The sequence below is a fragment of the Camelus ferus genome, chromosome 35, assembly GCF_009834535.1.
Source record: "Camelus ferus isolate YT-003-E chromosome 35, BCGSAC_Cfer_1.0, whole genome shotgun sequence".
In the NCBI taxonomy this organism is placed as follows: domain Eukaryota; kingdom Metazoa; phylum Chordata; class Mammalia; order Artiodactyla; family Camelidae; genus Camelus; species Camelus ferus.
In genome coordinates, this window is record NC_045730.1 from 492,025 (window position 1) to 510,612 (window position 18,588).

The following is an 18,588-nucleotide window of genomic DNA, read 5'->3' on the forward strand; positions in this document are numbered from 1 at the left end:
GTTTCACTGAACATGAGAGAGGATACAACAACGTGGAAGGTTCCTGACACGGCAGGTGAAGGGTTTGGGGACGGAGGACTGGGAGACTCGAGGTGTCAGGGTGTGAACTGCTCTTCCCACAGCAAGACAGGAGGTCGTCTGCTTCCAGGCAAGATGGGGAGCAGGGCCTGGAGTTACCTCCCCTCACGGAACCACCAGCAAAACCACACACACCTGTTTCCAAGAGTTACTTACAGTCATCAAAACAAACCAACCTATGGAGAAGAGACAGCTTGGAGATAAACCTGCATGCTTCAAAGGATTCTGACAAAGGCACAGAGGCAGTGCAATGGAGAAAAGAGAGTCTTTCTGACATGTGGGGCTGGAAGAGCGGCATGCCCACGTAGGGGAAAAAAAAGAATTTTGCTTCATACCTCACACACTACAAAACTTAGCTTAAAATGGACCACAGACCTAAAAAACGTAAAATTTAAAACCATACAACTCACTGGAGAAAACCTTAGAGACCTGAGATTAAACAAAGATTTCTTAGGTACAACACAAAAAGCAAGATCCACAAGACACAAAACAAAACAAAAAAACCTGATAAACTGGACACAATTTTGAACTTTTGCTTTACATAAGATACCGTTAGAGGAGAATAAAAGACAAGTCAGACTGGAGGGATGTATTTGCAAATTACATATCTGATAAAGACTTGTTATCAAAACACACAAAGAACTCTCCACTCAATAATAAAACCCAACAAGAAAATGGACAAAAGACTTGAACAGATCCGTCACCAAAGACGTGGGCACATGCAAAGACGTTTGACACCATCAGTCATTAGGGAAATAAATACAAATGAAAAACCACAGCAAGATCCCACTACCCAGCCTTGAGAATGGCAAGAAAGGCTGCCTACATCCAGGGCTGGTGAGGACGCAGAGCAGCTGGAGTTGGATCCACTGCTGGTGGGATCCAGAGGGAACAGCTACAGAACACAGCTCCACTCGCTCTGGAGAGGAGGAACCTGCACCTAGCAGATGATCCGTCCATCTCATTCCTACGTATTTACTCAGGAGACAGGAAAACATCTTATGTGCGAAGCACTGCTTACAAACGTTCATGGAAGCTTTATTTGTAGCAGCCAGAGCTAGAAACAATCCAGGTATTCAACAAGGGAGTGGAAAACGCACAGTGGTACCTAGTGGAACAGGACACTGCTCAGCACCAAAAAGGAAAGGTCTTAAAAGTGTGTGACATGTACGCATCTCAAAATCACTAACCCACGTTCAAAAGGCCTGAAAGAAAGAGCACCCTCTGTAAAAGTCCATTTACATAAAAACTCTAGAAAACCCAAATGGATCTACAGCAACAGAAAGCACATCAGTGGTTTCCTGGGGCAGAGGGAGGGCAGGGGTGAGGCGCAGGAAGCTTTTCGTGGCGAGGGATACGTTCACTATCCTGACTGGGTGCTAGTTTCTCAGGTGTACGCACATCTTACCAAATTTGGCAGAGAACACAATGAGGAATGCAAGAGTCAGCAAATCAATTCTGTAAGGCACTGAACACTGTGCTCTGAGCTGAGGAAAACAGAACTCACATACACACTAGGGTATACCAAACACATGGTGTTCACTGTGTATCAACTGTGCTTCGTTCATGCTCTGTGTTCAAAATACATAAAAGAACAGAGCCAGAATCAGAGGAGACGGGAGAGTGAGACGGCCGTCCAGAGGCATGGTGGGGCCATGCGGAGGCCCCAAGGACTGTGCCCAGGCCACAGCACCCCTCTGTCTGTCCAGCCACACATCGCCTACCAGCTCAGGGACAGGCAAACAGCAGGTGGAGAATGATACCTAAACAGGTTCGAGCTATCTGCTAGTGAGCAACTATGATGGGCATCGGATGTGAGGAAGGAGCTAAAATGATGGTCCACATCATCCTGGCAGAGTCGGAGAGATGTGAGGGCCAGGCAGGGCCAGGTGAGCGATCAAGAGGCCAGTGCTGGTCAGACGAGGCCTGCATGGGCCTCTTTTAGTGGAAGATCTCCAGACACTGGAGGCCAAACACTTACACAGCGCTGACTGCACACCTCTACAGGTAACCCGACACCGGGTGGCGAGAAGGGAGGCCAGCCTTCTCAGTTGTGTCACCTTCACTAACCCGAGAGTGTCACGCACAGTCATGGGAGGCCGAACACGCTCCACGTGCTCTGCTCATCCCCAGCAGCCAGCTCAGGGGGGCTGCCTGTCCAACTGTTAATGGTGACAGTGTAGCCTACCCCTCAGGTCTGCCTGGGTTTTACAAAGTGTCTTGTCTTTAGATGAAGGCAGAAACAAAACCAGAGACGAGCAATCAGGGTCCCACTACCTACAGGCATTTCTACGTCAGCTCACAGCCTGGCCCCCAAAAGACAACTGCTCTCTTCTTGCTCTTTTCCTTCTACAAAGAACCGGCTCCATTTGGGTATGACTCTCAGTCTCAACATCACTGCGCCCTCTCTGTACTTTCGCCCACGCTTCGCCCGACACTCAGGCTTCTGCTTCTCCTACTTGAATCTGCTCAGGTCTGACGGTCCCTGAGGCCTCTGGATCAGAACCCCTCACCGCTGCATCAACGTAAGGGTCAGCTGAAAGAAGAATCAAAGGAAACAGTGAAAGGCACATTGCTTTGGGAAAGATTTAACAAACTGAATTCAAAAAAGCACGTAAACCTCTGAACAGGCTGCAGTCGGCCACCGCTGGTGGCCATGAAGAGGATGGGAAGGGCCTGGGGCTGACTGGCTCGTGCTTCCACCTGCTGCCCCCGGCCCCAGCCCCTCTGCTCCGCTCGGGCAGAGGCACCACTGCCAGGCGGGAGGCGGGAGGCGGGAGTACACACATTTAGAGGGAACGAAACCAGCTCACACTCAACCCTGAGAGCTTCTGCTCCAGTACCTTGGGCCCTGCCCCACAGTTACCTGTTTCCCCTAATTTCATAGAGACATAGAAAATCAAACAAAATGAGAAGAAGAAGAATATGTTTCAAATGAAAGGAGAAGAAAAAACCCTGAAAAAAACCCTAATGAAACAGAGATAAATAATTCACCAGATGAAGAATTCAAAGCATTAATAATGAGAATGCTAACTGAACTTGGGAAAAGAACTGATGAACACAGTGAGAATTTTAACAGGAAATCAGAAAATCTAAAAAAGAACCACTCAGAACTGAAGAGAGTAAGTGAACTGAAGAATGCACTAGAAGGAACGAAAAGCAGACCAGGTGACAGAGAAGAACACAGCAGCGCGCTGGGAGGCAGAGTAATGGGAGTCACCAGTAAGAAGAGCAAAGAGAAAGAGATTTTTAAAAACGTACAGACACATCGCAGTACACTAGCATTCACATTACAGGGGTTCCAGAAAGAGAAGAGAAAGGAGGGGGCTGGAAGTGTATTTGATGGAATTATGGCTGAAAACTTCCCAAAGCTGAAGAAAGAAACAAACGTCCAAGCACAGGAAGCATAGAGGGTCCCAAGCAAGATGAATCCAAAGAGGTTCACCCCAAGACTCGTCACAAGTAAAAGGGTAAAAGTTAAGATAAAGAGAGGATTCTAAAGAGGGGAAGAGCGAGAAAAGTCAGTCTCAAGGCTGAACCCCCACAAGGCCATCAGCTGGTTCTCCTGCACAAACTCTGCAGCCAGAAGGAAGTGGCTCGATATATTCAAAGTGCTGAGAGGGAAAAACCTGCGGCCTAAGACACGCCACCCAGCCAAGGCATCACTCAGAACTGAAGGTGAGAGAAGGAAGTTCGCAGACAAGCAGAAACTAAAGGCTTCATCAGTACTAAACCGACCTAGAAGAAACGTTGAAGGGTCTCCTCTAAGCGGAAAAGAAGAAGAATTTACAGGAAAGGGGAAAATCCCACTAAGGGAGGCAGAGGACCAAGCACGGACTAAAGATTACTTACGCCAGTATGTGGATCGAAATGCAAAAAACTGTAAAAGCAACCGTAACTGTACAAACAGTAAAGGGATTAACACAAAGGTGTAAAGTGACATCAAAAACAAAAACGCAGGGAAGGGGAGTAAAAGATACAGGCCTCTGGGAGTGTCTGAAGCTGGGTGACGACCAGTTTAAAGCAAGCAGCTCTAGCTAAGGTCAACGTACACAAACCCCACGGTGACCACACCTCACACCCACAGCAGACGCACACCCGCCAGAGAGGAACACAAGCACGCCCCTAGGAAACCAGCAAACCACAGGGGAAGAAATGAACGAGGGACTGGAAACGCAGCATGAAAGCCCATCCTCTCTACGGAAGTGAGTTTACAGGAGAGCTTTACCCGTCTCACTGTTTTCAGGCGGCGACTCGTACTCCGAGTGGTCCAGACCCAAAGTGCTCATGGCTGTCTGGTCTGACTCCTGCAAATCTGACAGTGCTGCATTCTCATGACTTTTGTCACCATCACCATTGGTGTCCGAACCTGTAATTGTGAATTTCATCCAAAAGTCAGGGTTACAAGAATAATTTTCTCTTAAAACAAAAGCTTACACCTATAGTTATTTCACATTTTTAACTTGACTATAAGAGACCTCTTGGCTCTTAAATACTGTCACAAACCATGACACAGATCTTAGTCAATCAACACTTTCCCAAAGAGGAACTGGAAGGAAACAGAGGCAAAGCCGAGGGCAAGGCCCCCCGCCCCCGTCCCACTCACCCTCCCGGCCGCGGCCGGGCGCCTCCTGCCAGGCTGCGTGCACACCGCCATCCGCTGCGCTGCTTGCTTCCAGGTGTAACATGTGAGTGCCCCATACTTTTGCATTAGGGTTTAGCTCTGAAACCTTGGCTGCTGGCACCTAAGAAAAAGTGTGATATATACATTTGTATCCAAAGTCCAGTGAAATGCAATTTTACTTATTAATTCAGAGTTAAAACACATCTACGTTGCCATTAGATTTTAAGTTCTTACTAGAAACAGGAATGAAAGCGTCTCCGCCCTCCTGGAGATTTCAGTAAATTACCAGCAGTGTAACTGCTAAATAACTAGTGATCCAATGATCATCTCTGTTCCAGACTACCCTCTGCAATTTGCAGATTGACAGCTCTGAACAGAGATGGATAAAACTTTAAAAACAAAGCTCAAACACTCATAGAAGCAAAGGCTGTAGAAAAATCAAAGTCCTCACAAGAGTGGAGGTCTGCTAAATCCGTCAGGGAGGTGCCTGGGGCCGCACTCTGACTGCACCCGCTCCTGGTTGCGGGGACTCCTCGCCGTTCCAGACACACCAGGCACTTCTGCTCTGATTTTTGTCCAGAACACTCTCCCAGATGCCCACACGGCTGGCCTGTGCCTTCACATCCTCTGAGGATTGCTGAGGTCTTTTCTGCTGAGCCTACAACCACCCCCGGATTTCTCTTCTCCTGCTTACAAACCCTGAGTGGCTCCCCGGACCTAAAGAAAAGCTGAAGTCTAGGGGCACTTGCACCCCAAACTAACTCTGGTTCTGCTGCCATAATTCTTGAGCAAACCTAGTCAAACGACAGGCCTTTTCCCAGGTACCACAACCCTTGAGCCGTTGTGCAGGGCCTGAGCTTCCACAGAGAGGGACAAGAGTGCAGGTCCCAGGAGCCCCAGGCACAGCCGGGCAGGAACGCTGAAGGGGGAGCAGCCTCCCTGCACAGCCCCAGAGAGGAGCAGGTGTTACTCAACGCGTCTCCTCAGTGAGACGGTCAGGATGTCCATTGTGAAGCAGCAAGGAAACGCCGTGTGGATGAACAAGCTTAAAGAGACAGAGTAAACTCACTCTAGCTGGAGTGGCTAAGCTTGTAGTGAAAAAGAAAACCGTTTGTGAAACTGAGAGAAGAGGCAGGTGAGGATAAAACTACAGAATATGCTTTGCTCACACCTAGGAGGCCTGGGCAGGAGGACCATGAACACAACCCCAGGTGCCTAAGTGAGGGCCTGTTTGGAGTCCCCATCGTTCCTTAAGTACTGGGCGGTGCAGAGGGCAGCTCCCCCTCTCCTCTGAGAACACTGGCCTCAAGAAGCACAACTCTTCAAGCTCCCCCTCACCTGACATCTAAACTTCCAGCTCATTTCTGGCCTCTGCCTCTGCACACGCACGCACCGACCTCCCCAGCACACCCGTGATGCCCTCCCTGGGCACTGCGCGGACACGAGGGTGGACAAGGCGGACGAGCGAAGCGACGCAGCAGATGCTCTGAGTCTCACGAGCGTCTCCGCCTTCCTCAGCATCTCCACCCTCCAATCTTGTCCTCCTTAAACTCTCTCTCCTCTTTCCTATTCTAATACCTGTGTCAACCACCTCCTCTGCTCAGACCTGGTCTCTCCACCAGGTAACACGTCAGCTTTCCAAGCCATGAAGACTCTCCCGACTCGTCCATGTGCTACGCGCTCTCAATTCCCAACCCAACTAACACCGGTCTTTTCCACCTGTGCACCTCTGCAGCTGACGACACATCGCATCACGACACACACTCCGTAGTTCCCGAACACAGACACACCTCGTCCCAGCAGCGCCCCGAGAGCCTCCACGGCATCCGGCCCCTCCCATGGGCCCAGACTCTGGGCTGGCCCTCGTGTTCACCACTCTGTGGCCAGCAAACACCCAGCATCCTCAACTCAGTACAGAGCTGCCTGAGAAATGTGCCGAAGAAATGAATGTTTAATAACGTCATGACCAAAAATTCTATTTTCCACTCCACAATTTGACAACTGTGCCAGGTTTCATGACATCACTGAACAGAGCCTGCTCCTGACATAAATGACCACCCCTTAAGTAGTAAACCTTCAAATCCCAATCGAGCATTAGGGACTGAACACAATTTTAAGCAGTTAACCATTATTCAAGACGTACTCTGAGGTGAGATGTATGACTTAGAGCGACAACTGGACAACTCACACTGGAACCCCGTTTGGTCAGGACACCCTGGGAGGTAGTGGCTGTCACTCCCCCATTTCACAAGTAAGAAACCTGAGGCAGAGAAAGGTGAAGCAACTTGCCCCCGAAGATGGTAATTAGAAAACTGAGTTCCAGTATCAGGGAAAACAAAACATTTATCAAGAGTTCATTAACTCCTTGTAATCTGCACAAGAAATAACTTGTACTAAACATATTTCGTTAACATGCAGTTACTCTCTTGCAGTCGTAGGGACCTCCAACCGATTATCAACAACTCAGGTTCATCTGTGTGCCTACTTAGGTCTTATTTTTCCATTGAAAAATCATGGCTAAGCAATGGTTATTAGAACCAGAATTGAGCTGGCCGTTAAATGGCCATGTTCTGAAGCAATTCTACATAAATGACCACTGCGACTCCCTGAAGAATGTAGTATCCCCAAACTCTGACACTCTCAAGAAACTCCTCCAGCCGCCCTCCCCCAAACGCTATGCTCCATCAAAGAAACAAGTAACCTACCAATGTACACTTGCGTTTTCTGGACACAAGACAGAAGGGTCCCACTGACACGTTCCTGGGTAGGAACTAGAGTAACTAGTAACCGAGGAAGAGAAAACGCAGATGGAGCATACAGAACAGGTGAGATGCTGGAGGAAAGAAATACTCGCTTTTCAAATTTTAAGTTATCATGGCCTCTTTCTGGATTTGCTAGTAAGTTCGGTAATTCAGAGTAATTCGTTCGCTTTTGAGACACAACTCTGGCTTTTTATTTGTAAAATGGAGTAACAGCTGCTACAGAAAATTAATGTTAAAGAAAAGTCCGTCCAGGCACTTTGAGAAGTGGAGTTCTGAACAGAAAGTACTGACACTAAATGTAGTCTGTCAGATCAGAACACTGCTGGGCGCGTCTCACAGCTGAAAAGCTGGCTCAGAACAGCGCACACGCACCTCACCTCCAGAGGGGTGGCCGTGTGCACCAGAGGCCAGCTGCTCAGCACGCCTGCTCACAGAATTGATTATGTACTGTTGTGCCTCCACAACTACTCAAGGAACAAAACTGATCCACTTGAATTTAACTTTTTCTGGTAAAACTCCCAAATGTGGGCATGGAAAGGAAAGAAAAGAAGTTAACAGGTAATTCCCTAAATCATAGGATTTAATTTCTACCCGTTCATTTCCATATAATAGGCGTAACATTTGAGCCATATCTATCTCCTCACTATTACCATTTTTCTTGTCTAGTGCAACAAAAATCACTAGAAATAAACTACTGATTGGATAGAGATTTTGCTATTACAAGTACACATGTCCAAAAGGGCTGCTATAAGAATAAGATGAATTTTCCTCTTGCTGAATATTCCTGTCTATTATTACAGAATTTCTAGAAAGATGCTCAAACTAGCTGCACATCGCAGGCCATCTGCAAAGGTCCTTCCAAACCAGCAGGGACTGAACGTCGTGGTCAGAAAAGCCCTGCAGGTGCTTCTGACTGAAAGAACCAGAACCAAGATTTTTGGAGCCAGTTAACGCAAGTTTTACCTCCCTTAGACAACCATTTACCATACAAAAGCAGTGGAAAGCACAGATCTGAATTCCTCTGCATTCTGCAAGTGTAACCGCTCAGAAATGACTTTAAACACCCAGGGGGTCAAATGCTTGTTTTGCCCCAACAAGGGGCTGGGGGCATGGATGGATGGGCACTGGGCACACACAGGCAGCCTCTGCCAACAGCCCACCTGTGACCAGCACACAAGGTTTAGTGCCAACAAGAGCTGACACACAGACTCTGGCTTAAATCAACTGAATAGGGAACTGAAGTCACACTCCCCAGCTCGGAAATGGTTAAACTGAGGCTGTACTTACACCTTTACAACAACATTCAGAGGACTGCCAGTTGTTTAGAATAGATTGTTGTTAATTCTGAGTCAAGTGCAGGCAAATCAAGGTGCAGCATACTCGGCACAGTAGTGAAAACTGATGAGCGTACTTACGGACTGCCCACCTCTCTCCTGCCGTCCCCGCATGACACCGTCTTCTGCCGCTGCGGGCTGACAAGGGGGCTGTTCCATCCAAAACCAAGCGCTCTCTAGGTCCTGTGGCTTGCTGTGCAGGTGCTCACTAAACACTTCACCTTCCAACACGTCGCTTGTGATTGTCGTAGTCCATGGACAGCCCACCTGGTATCCACAGCCGTCTGCCAGTCCCTCACAAAAACTGTGACTTGCCAACCCTCCCATCGGATAACAGGAAAGCTCATTCAAAAACTGGAAGTACAGTTCCTCTGGGAAGCTCTGCAAATCCCCCTCTGAAGGGTTTTCAGATGTGAGTGACAGGACAGGGTCCTCCCCACCTGGTGCAACGACATCCTTGCTGTCACCTGGGGTGACAGGAACCACCTGCAGGGCACTGTGGGGAGCAGCCAAGCGTCCGTCTGTTGGGGCAAGGGCAGCACCAGCCAAGCAGGCGTAGCCTGCACAAGCGTCGCTGAACTCCATTCTTTCAGAGGTCACCCCCGAGCTTCCCACAAAGTTCACTTCCCTGCTGAACACAGTGCCCTGCACGGCGGGCCCAGGGCCTCCCCGCGAGGAGTGGTGTGCACGCCCATCTGCCCCGCGCAGGCCCTCAAGAGGGCCAGGGCTGGGATCACTGCTGCCTCCCTCTGGACGCAGCGTCTCCTCCCCTCCTCCACAGGCTGGGGCACAGGCTCGATCTGGTTCACTCACCCACCACGCACCTCCTCCAGACACAACGGAAACTTCCTCAGCTGATTCGGAGAAAACGCGCTCCAGTCCCGGACTCCCAGCCCCATCCGCAGAGCTCACGTCTACTGCTGACTTCTGTGTACCTGGACTCCGACTCCGGTTTAAAGGTGGTGCAAGGTTGAGCTCTCCATACCTGCGCTCGCTCCCTCTAAGGGTCTCATCATTCTCCTCTATTTGATTTATTTCAAGAGCAGGGTTTCCCGTTACGCGAGAACTGACACAAGCCAGTACACCCTGACCAGGCAATGCCATGCACTGTCGCACACTGGTCTGCGGGTCTGACCTGACACTTCCTAGGCCATCTGCACTGGTCTCCCTGGGACTGGCTCTCAGTCCGTGAGGGCCCCTCCCTGGGTTCTTCACACATGCTCCGGCCTCCGGCTCACCCTCCTCTTCAGTGCAGATGGAAACCAAGTCGTCTAGGGGCACATGCTCCGAGTTGCAGAGCGCCCCCCCGACAGCGGTTCCCCGCATTACGCATGAGAAATCACAGCTGTGGGCCTGGGGCTTGCAGGCCCTAGTGTCTGCACCCAGATCTACCTGACACGGAGATCCCCATTCAAATGCCCTCTTACCACAACCTTCATCTCCAAAAATGCTCATCTCATCCTCACCTTGATAAGATGAACTATTCTGAGACTGCAAAGACAGTTCTGCTTTGTTTGCAGGCTGGCTGCTCCCACTTCCCACGCTGCAGTCCCCCAGGTGCTGTTCCTCAATCACTGCCAGCCCTAGACCATCACTTCTGTTAGAGGCTGAGTCTCGGAAATTCGCACGAACGGGAAGACACTCACTTCCAAAGCTCAATGAAGTGATACATCTTTTTGAAGTTAAGTTAATTCTATCTAGACCTATGGAAAGGAGACTACTACTGTGAGAGCCACGAATATCTAAGTTCAAACAATCACTGACTTTTAGTGGTTCTATAGAGTCATCTTCTCCTTCCCTTTCAGAGATGAAACTCTGATCTACACTAGCTGTTACAGCTCCAGATTCACCATTTCCTTCAGCATGTGACGTGTCAGTAAGTAAATTCACATGCAAATCCCCCACCGGCCCTCCCAGTCCTGCACCGCAGCTCTCTCCCTCTCTGGTGTCTGTGCTAATATTTAAAGTGGGGAGAATGCCAACATTATGTAAGGCACTACCATCCGTGCAATCTTTAGGGACCCTGGTGTAAGTGTCTGCCCTGAAGGGCTCAGCCTGCAGGTCACCAGTGTTTACTTTACAGGGTGGGTCACCACTGGTCAACAGTCCAGAACTAGGTTTGATTTTCCCAGCCACCTCACTTGGCAGTGGCATGGCCTTCAGGGACAGCTCGGCCTGCAGTGCCCTGAACTCCCCTGGCCGCTGGGCCCCTCCACAGATCCCCTCGAAGGTGACAGCTGGATGGCTCTTGGGAGCTGCAGCTGCTCCGCACACACGAGCACACAGCTCGCCTCCAGCGTCAGGGCCAGCAGGGTCCAGAGCACAGACCCAGTAAAACCCGCTCTCTTGCCAACTCCTGCATCGTCCATGGTCAACACACAGAGGAACATCACCGTTCCCCTCCACACCGGACACACCTGAGGAGTCACCGTCACTGCCCTCCTGAACCTTCCCCACCCTTTCGTTCTCTATTATGGAGCTTTTCCCAGTGGCTGAGCCGCGGCCTTGGGGGTCAGCTACCAGGGCTCTCCCTTGCCCATCTGACAGACGCCCCGCACCTTCTAGGGCACCCCATTTCCTGCCAGTGCCTGCATTTTCGCAGCCCAGCCCAGCAGCAACAGCAGCCTCCCCGGCAGTGTCGCGCCTTCTTGAGAGCCCGCAGCTGGGAGAGGAAAGCGAGGGCAGTGAGGGCCCCGGTGTCTGACCCTGAATGTGCGCGGGCCTTGCGACAAGCCAGGCCCACACGGTCGCTCCATGGCCAACAGTGTCACGCTCCTCGCCTCCAAAGCTACCAAATAATGAAGATAAAGTTCTACTTATCTTGTTCTCCGCTGCCTGCTCCTCCAAAGATTTCTGTAAAAGGCCAGTTTTTTCACTGTCAGGGTCGCTACTTAATTCTTTGCTGAAGCAACAACCCATGTCTGAAAGTCCAAAAACTCACGTAACAACGCTTGTCACTTTCCGAGCCTCCACAAGCCCATCTCACACTCACTTTCTATGGTTTCTGATGAGAAGCCAACGCCCAGACACCAAAAATAACCCTTGCACAGCAGTCACATGTCCCTGCCACTCAAGTCCAAACTCCTAATCACAACAGACCTGCCTACGAGACACCCCAGTCCTCCTCACGTTGAAACCCAAACAGCACATGGAGTTCAGACTCAGAACACAACCGTTTTCATATTACTTTTCTTATTCTCATAAACTCAGTAAAAAATAACTAAAATGACTGTCCCAGCCAGAAGAGGGGGTTTCAGACATCAGCATTCCCAGAACCGTACATCACGGCACAGCGGCAACTAAAGGAGCCCGCATGCGTGCTCCCAGAAGGGAAACAAAAGTAAAGGTGTTCTGTGAAATTCACGGGTGCTTCTAGCTATACCCAGCTTTCTGTTTGAGAATTAATGGCTGTGGCTATTCAGGGACAACGTGCTGGTGTCCACTGGGGGTGCACGTGGGAACGAGTACAGTGGCTGGCACGCCATCGGGGATGTGCTTTAAAACAGCCCTGGCCTGCGAATAAAGAGGTAAATACATACAGACATGACACTCTTTAAACTGTGTGTGCAGAAGGGAGGAAAAGACAAAACAAGCAGCAGAATGTGAGGTGGCAACTGCTCAAGTTCAGAATGGGTGAGCTGGGGTTCACTTCACTCTCCACTTCTGCAGATGCCTGAAAATTCTAGTTAAGAGAAAAAAAAGAGCAAGAGAAAAAGAGAAAGAAGGAAAACCTACGCCTGTGAGTCCAGTACAGGAAGCCCCTCAAAAGCTCGCGCGTGAAGCCTCCTCTGTGCAGCATCTGTGCAGTCACCTGACCCCACGTCCAGGACCGCCACACCTAGGACGGGCCCGAGCTCACGCCAACATCTGCAAGCTTTGTTCGCAGTAAAGCGCTCCTTCTTACGATTTTGATACATTTTAAAATTAAATTAATTCTGTTAACTCCTCTGCGAGAGATTTTTCTGTCTACTTTAGTCTATAGTTATGGCTGGTGTACTCCTAACATTTTATAAAACACTGAGGGTTTCTGGGGACAAGTTTAGAATTCTATTTAATTAAACATGAAGATGATAGGAAGCCCTGTGAATGTACCTCAGCTCGAGCACTGAAATGACAGTGGATAATGATGATGATGCTGATGACGATGGCGGCAAACTCTTTCTTTCTCCGGCGCCACGTGGATAAGACGTGAAGGACACCAGACCCCCTGGGCAGATATATGGACCCATCCTGTAGATAAGGCACGGGAGGCCAAGGGCTCCACTCCACATAAGGTGACCTGCTCTCTCTCTCACTAGAAAATTCAATATCCACAGGAAAAAGGATCCTTCAGCCCACGTGACACAAGCCCTTAACCTCTGTTCCACAGAGTTAAGTGCAGGGTTAAATGGAGCAGCAGTTACGGGGCAAACCCATGAGCTTTTCTGCCAGGTCTGATTCTCAGTTCTGACCACATGTGTGAGCTTCGGCAAATTACTTAACCTCTTTGTCTCAGTTTTCTCATTTGTCCAATTTACTTAAAGAGCTGTGGTGAGGTTACTAAGTAAAATATTTAAAATAAAACACCCAAATCACTTCAAAGTCCTCATAATCCGACCCAAGCCCACCTCTCTAACAGCCTCTCTTTCTAAGATGCCACCCTCCTCACCTTCTCTGCCTCATCCTAAAAAACCCCCAGTGACCAACCCTGGCACACCCTGTCTTTGCTCAGAACCCTTTATCTGGTCTCACTCCCCCAGTTCCCAAGCCTCACAACCCTTCCTGAGGCTGTGCCTCTCAGCTCTGAGAGAAGGCCCTCTCCCGTCCCCACATGCCGCCTGCTCGCCCCCCGTGGGTCAGCATCTGTACCCCTGACTCTCTCAAAGTGTGGGCTGTGGTGCCCTGGGGATCTGCAGGCTCTCCAGAGAATTAAAAGACGCAAACACAGAATTTTAAAGATTGGCCATGTTTGCATACAGGTTTAAGAGTGCAGTGGTGGCATGTGACAACACTTAAATTGACCTAAGCTACTGGGAAAAGAGTTGGATCTAAGACGTCATAAATTCACTCATGCCCATTGAAGGCCAGGTGACAACAAGGTAGGCCACAGACACAAACCGGCAAAAGAAGTGGGAAACTGTTCACTCGGCATTCAGCAGTTTAGGTTGTGGTGAACTCAAAGAAATTCTCGGTAACCAGTATGAGAAGTACTCGGTGAAGCAGCTTTAGTTTCAGCAAATCATCACCTGCCAGACTAAACAAATACCATTAATTTGCACTTTATAGGTTTGGGCAATCAAGTTTTATATTTGTATTAAGAATTACATACCATAAGAGATTATCAGTAGTTCTACAGTATTAGAAAAACAATTTAAATCAACAGCAACCTGGAGAGAGCTCTCACTGAAGCAGTTTTGAGAGGTCAGGCAAAGTGGTGAACTAGGGAGCTCCAAGCTCTCAGTCACTCTTATTCCTCCACAGAAATGTGGAAACACCCAGAAGCTTCTGAACCAACTTTACAGGAGCTCTGAAAACCAATTACAGGTTACAGCTACTAAGCAAACACACAATCAGGAAAAAGCTGCGCTCAACCTGGCAGGAACGTTTTGGGGTGTTGTGGGGCCTTGGTCTGGGGTGGGCAGCAGCCTGGGTCCCAGATCCCTCCCTGGAGCCAGAGGGAGCAGGGCAAACTGTCCTTGCCAATCAGTGTCCCCATCTGTTCTGTTCTAGCTGGAGGCTACCAAGAGGACTGACTTGCCTGTCCTGTCTCACATAACGCTGAACACAAGCGGGTAAAGTGGCAGGCACCGCTCATGAAAGCTACAGGGGGACCAGAGACCCACATATGCCAGGGCACAAGGTGACAAGTGGAGACATGCAAGAACCATCCAAAGCCTGGAGAAGAGGCTAGGGTGTAACTCCTGGAAACAAGGACATTCAAAAGCAGCCACACACATGGGGATCCAGGAGGCCACATCTAGGCAAGACATGTGCTCACCGAGGTGTTTCACCTCGGGCTGATCCCTGGTCTCCAAGCAAGCTGCGTGAACACAAAGCCCGCCTGCAAAGACCGGGAGAGGCAAGGTACTCCCTCTCTGACCAGGCGCCGGTCTGACTGTCAGCTTCAGCTCAAGACGTTCAAGAAAATCTTTGTCAAAATATTAGGTGAACACAAGCAAAAAGGAACAGCGACTTCACTCAATACACATGACAAGGAACAGTCTTCATAAAAATGGTCTGGAAAAGTCTTAAAACCATGAAGACTACTGTAGTCTTAAACAACAACAACAAACAGGAAACCTGGGATAAGGAGAGAATCCGATGTCCATAGTTACTATGTTACCATCGAATGCCCAGTTTTCGAAAACAACAAAATCATAAGGCATACAAAGAAACAAGAAAACATGACTCATTCAAAGGAACACAAGCAACTGGCCCTGAGAAAGTGAAGACATGGGACTTACTAGATGAAGACTTTAAAACAATCATCTTAAATATGCTCAAAGAGCTAAGGCAAATCATAAACAAGGAACTGAAGTTAATCAGGAAAATAATAAATGAACAAGATGAGAATATCAACAAAGAGGTAGGAATTATAAAAAAGAACCAAACAAATACTCTGGAGCTGAAAAGTACAATAACTGAATTGAAAAATTCACTAGAAGGGTTCAGCTGAAGAACTGGACAGGCAGAAGGGAGAACCAGCAAATGTGAAGGCAAGACAATTAAAATTACTGAGTCTGAGGAGCAGAAGGAAAAAGAATGAAGAAAAGTACATGGGGCCTAAAAGACTCAATGGGGCGTCATTAAAGGGACCAACACACACACTGTGGGAGTCCCAGAGCAAGAAGAGAGGACAGGGAAGAAAGAATATGTGAAGAAATAAGCGCCAAAGATGCCCCAAGTTTGATGAAATCCACGAATTTACAAATATCAACAGACTTCAAGTAGGATAAACCCAAGGAGACCTACACCAAGACACATTATAGTCAGACTGTCAAAAGCAGCAAGAGACAAAAAAGGACTCATCAAGTACAAGAGATGCTCAATAAGATAATCTCCAGTTAATCATGAGACAACTTGCAGGGCAGAAGTCAGTGACATGACATACTTAAAGTGCTGAAAGAAAAACTCAGTTGAGAATTCTTTATCCAGCAAAACTATTCTTCAAAAATGAAGGACATTCACTTCATTTGTGACATTCCCTGGGAAAAGACATTCCCCGATAAACAAAAGTTGAAGGATTTAAAAGGGAAATGTGTAAAAATAAGTATAAATCTACGGTATTGGGCACACTTAATAAAGATGTAATCTGTGACACCAATAACAGAGGGAAGAAAATTTTATAAAAGTTTTTGTGTGCTATTGAGGTTAAACAGGCATCAAATTAGATAGTTATATCTTTTCGATGTTTTTTGCAGTCCCCATGGTAACCACAAATACACACACACACACACACACACACACACAATACACATAAAGAAAAGTTTTTAGGATAAATGACTACACTACCAATTATGCCATGTTGGTGTTAAAGAAATTTCTTTTCAATTTAAAGTATGTCTTGCAGAGAAGTATCCATGAGCTACATTACATAGCTCCTGCCCAAATGGGTCTTAAAACTCCCAAGATAAAACACACACATTTGAAATCTTTAGAAAAATAATGTAATACATAATTTCTTATATAAATTTTAATCAAATAAGGAAGTAATACAGGTGACTGTGAAAAAGATGAATCAATGAAATTTTAACAGTTATAGCTGAGAATGCCCTTGAAGGATGTAAAAACTTTCAAGATGGACAGAAAATTATAGAAAGGAAAAAAAGTATTACAGTTGATTTTGTTCTAAATGGCAACTCAGTTACTTCTTAATTGTAATTTTTAATTTTAGGTAACTCAGTTACCTGATGAACATACACAATAGTAGCTTTAATGGTCTCTTCTATACAATAAATATAGTAAAACAGCTACTTGTTTATTCCAAATTTACTTCTCAGGCCCTAACCTCTCCAGTGAGATCCAACTGGTACAAGTGACCCACTTCACTGCTCACCTGAATTTCTACCAATTAGTGGATTTTCCCTCTACAAACCTTTACTTCTTCAGTTTTTTCCACCTCAAAGTAAATGAAACCACCATCCGTCAAGTTGTTCAACTGTCCTTGATCTACCTTCTCCTCACCCCAACCGCTACACCCAATCTTGACCTGGTGCAGTTGGATCCACCTCCAGAGTGAACCTGAAATCCCTTCAGTCTAAACTACCATCATTTCTCTTTCGTTACTTAGCAGTTTTTTATCTGGTTTCTCTGCTTCCATTCTCGGCTCACCACAACACATTCCGTCAAGATAATGAGGTCAAAATAATCTTCCTAAAATATGTAAGTCATGCTACCCCCACCTAAAATCCTACAGCTTTACCCCAAACTAGTATCAGCCGCTCAGAGACAATGCACAGCCCCCGAACGCCTGCAGGAGTAGCTTTACCCCAAACTAGTATCAGCCGCTCAGAGACAATGCACAGCCCCCGAACGCCTGCAGGAGCTAGGTTTTGTGTCTGGTACTGCTTTCTCCTTGTTGTTTCTCTTTCTAAAGGAAGTGACAGATGCCAAGAGGAAGTACTTCATCTTGAGCTGGCTCTGAAGCCAGGCTGCCTTGGTTCAAATCCTAGTCCTGCCACTTTCTAGTCGAGCAATCTTGGGAAAATGACTTAAGCCTCTCTAGGTCTCAGTTTCCTCCAGTTAAAAATCACTTTTCGGAGCTCACTGATTGGCTAGATTTGTAAATAGTTACTACTCGACATGGATTTTTTTTGGGGGCGGTGGACTACAGAATAAACACCTGATAGTACCACTGGATACATGCAAACCTGCTCCTGAACTATTCAGACATCACTTCAAAGATGCTCCTGTTACCTACAGTGCACCTAACTCCGGGGAAAGGCTGCATCTTACAGAGAACAGTTCCTAAATCAGACTCACTAACCGACTGTAGCAACTGCAGACTACCAAGCCACAACACCAATTAAAACGTCCACACACTTAGTTGCACCATGCACCATGCACGATGCCAGTTAGAAAACACTCAAAGCAATGCCATTTATAATCACAGGGGAAAAAAAGGAACAAGTTAAATGTACCTCAAAGCCAAACGGCTAAGGAAATGACAGCATCTCAACAAAGAAAATACTACAGGGCAAGAACAAGCAGCTATATCGATGAAATCTGCTATGCGGGAAAACACGAGGTGGAATATGTATATGTTTGTATGGTTACAACTATATAAAAATGTGTGTACTCTTTCTTTTCTATCAAGATGCTCGAGTCTGTTATAAACTTTCAAAGAACACACATGTTGTGAGCCCAGATGGTCTCTTAAGGTAACTTCCAGCTCTAGTTTTCAATGATCCTATGAAAACCTAAAGTGTGCAACACCCTGAAAACCTGGTAAGCAGCGTGTCCACGCTTTACAAAACCCACTGTCAGAGATGAGATCGGCCCAAGGGACATCGAGGGTACCGAGCAGCAGGGCTGGACCAAGAACGAGCCCCGTGATAGTCTATCGTAGGACATTAATTCTTAAAATGACGAAGACAAAGAAAGCATGTGTAGGCAGCATTAGCTGCACATTATTTCTCCACAGAAATGAAATACTGAATTCTGGCTCTAGTGTTACACTTCTTCTCTACATCGGCCGTATCTCAATTCTCACCTACAAAGTAATTTTAAAAAACAAGCAAAAACAAAATAACAGAAAAAAACCCATCCATCGAATCCAAGAATCTGGTTTTATGCTCTACAATAGGTTTTA

At 47.5% G+C, this 18,588-nt stretch overlaps 1 protein-coding gene across 2 annotated transcripts in view; it reads right to left on the reverse strand.

Moving 5' to 3' along the window:
• The window catches only part of LARP4B (La ribonucleoprotein 4B), a 68,385-nt gene that overhangs the window by 22,636 nt on the left and 27,161 nt on the right, over positions 1-18,588 (reverse strand). The window contains exons 1-3 of one of the 2 annotated variants that reach the window (XM_032473738.1): positions 8,880-11,802; positions 4,685-4,823; positions 4,307-4,447 (exon numbers count right to left, since the gene is read on the reverse strand). In XM_032473738.1, the coding sequence (XP_032329629.1) occupies positions 4,307-4,447; positions 4,685-4,823; positions 8,880-11,717 (3,118 nt within the window). In that variant the 5' untranslated portion in view covers positions 11,718-11,802. Of the gene's footprint in view, positions 1-4,306; positions 4,448-4,684; positions 4,824-8,879; positions 11,803-18,588 lie in introns of those variants that run through there. The other variant, XM_032473739.1, reaches the window with a different exon arrangement.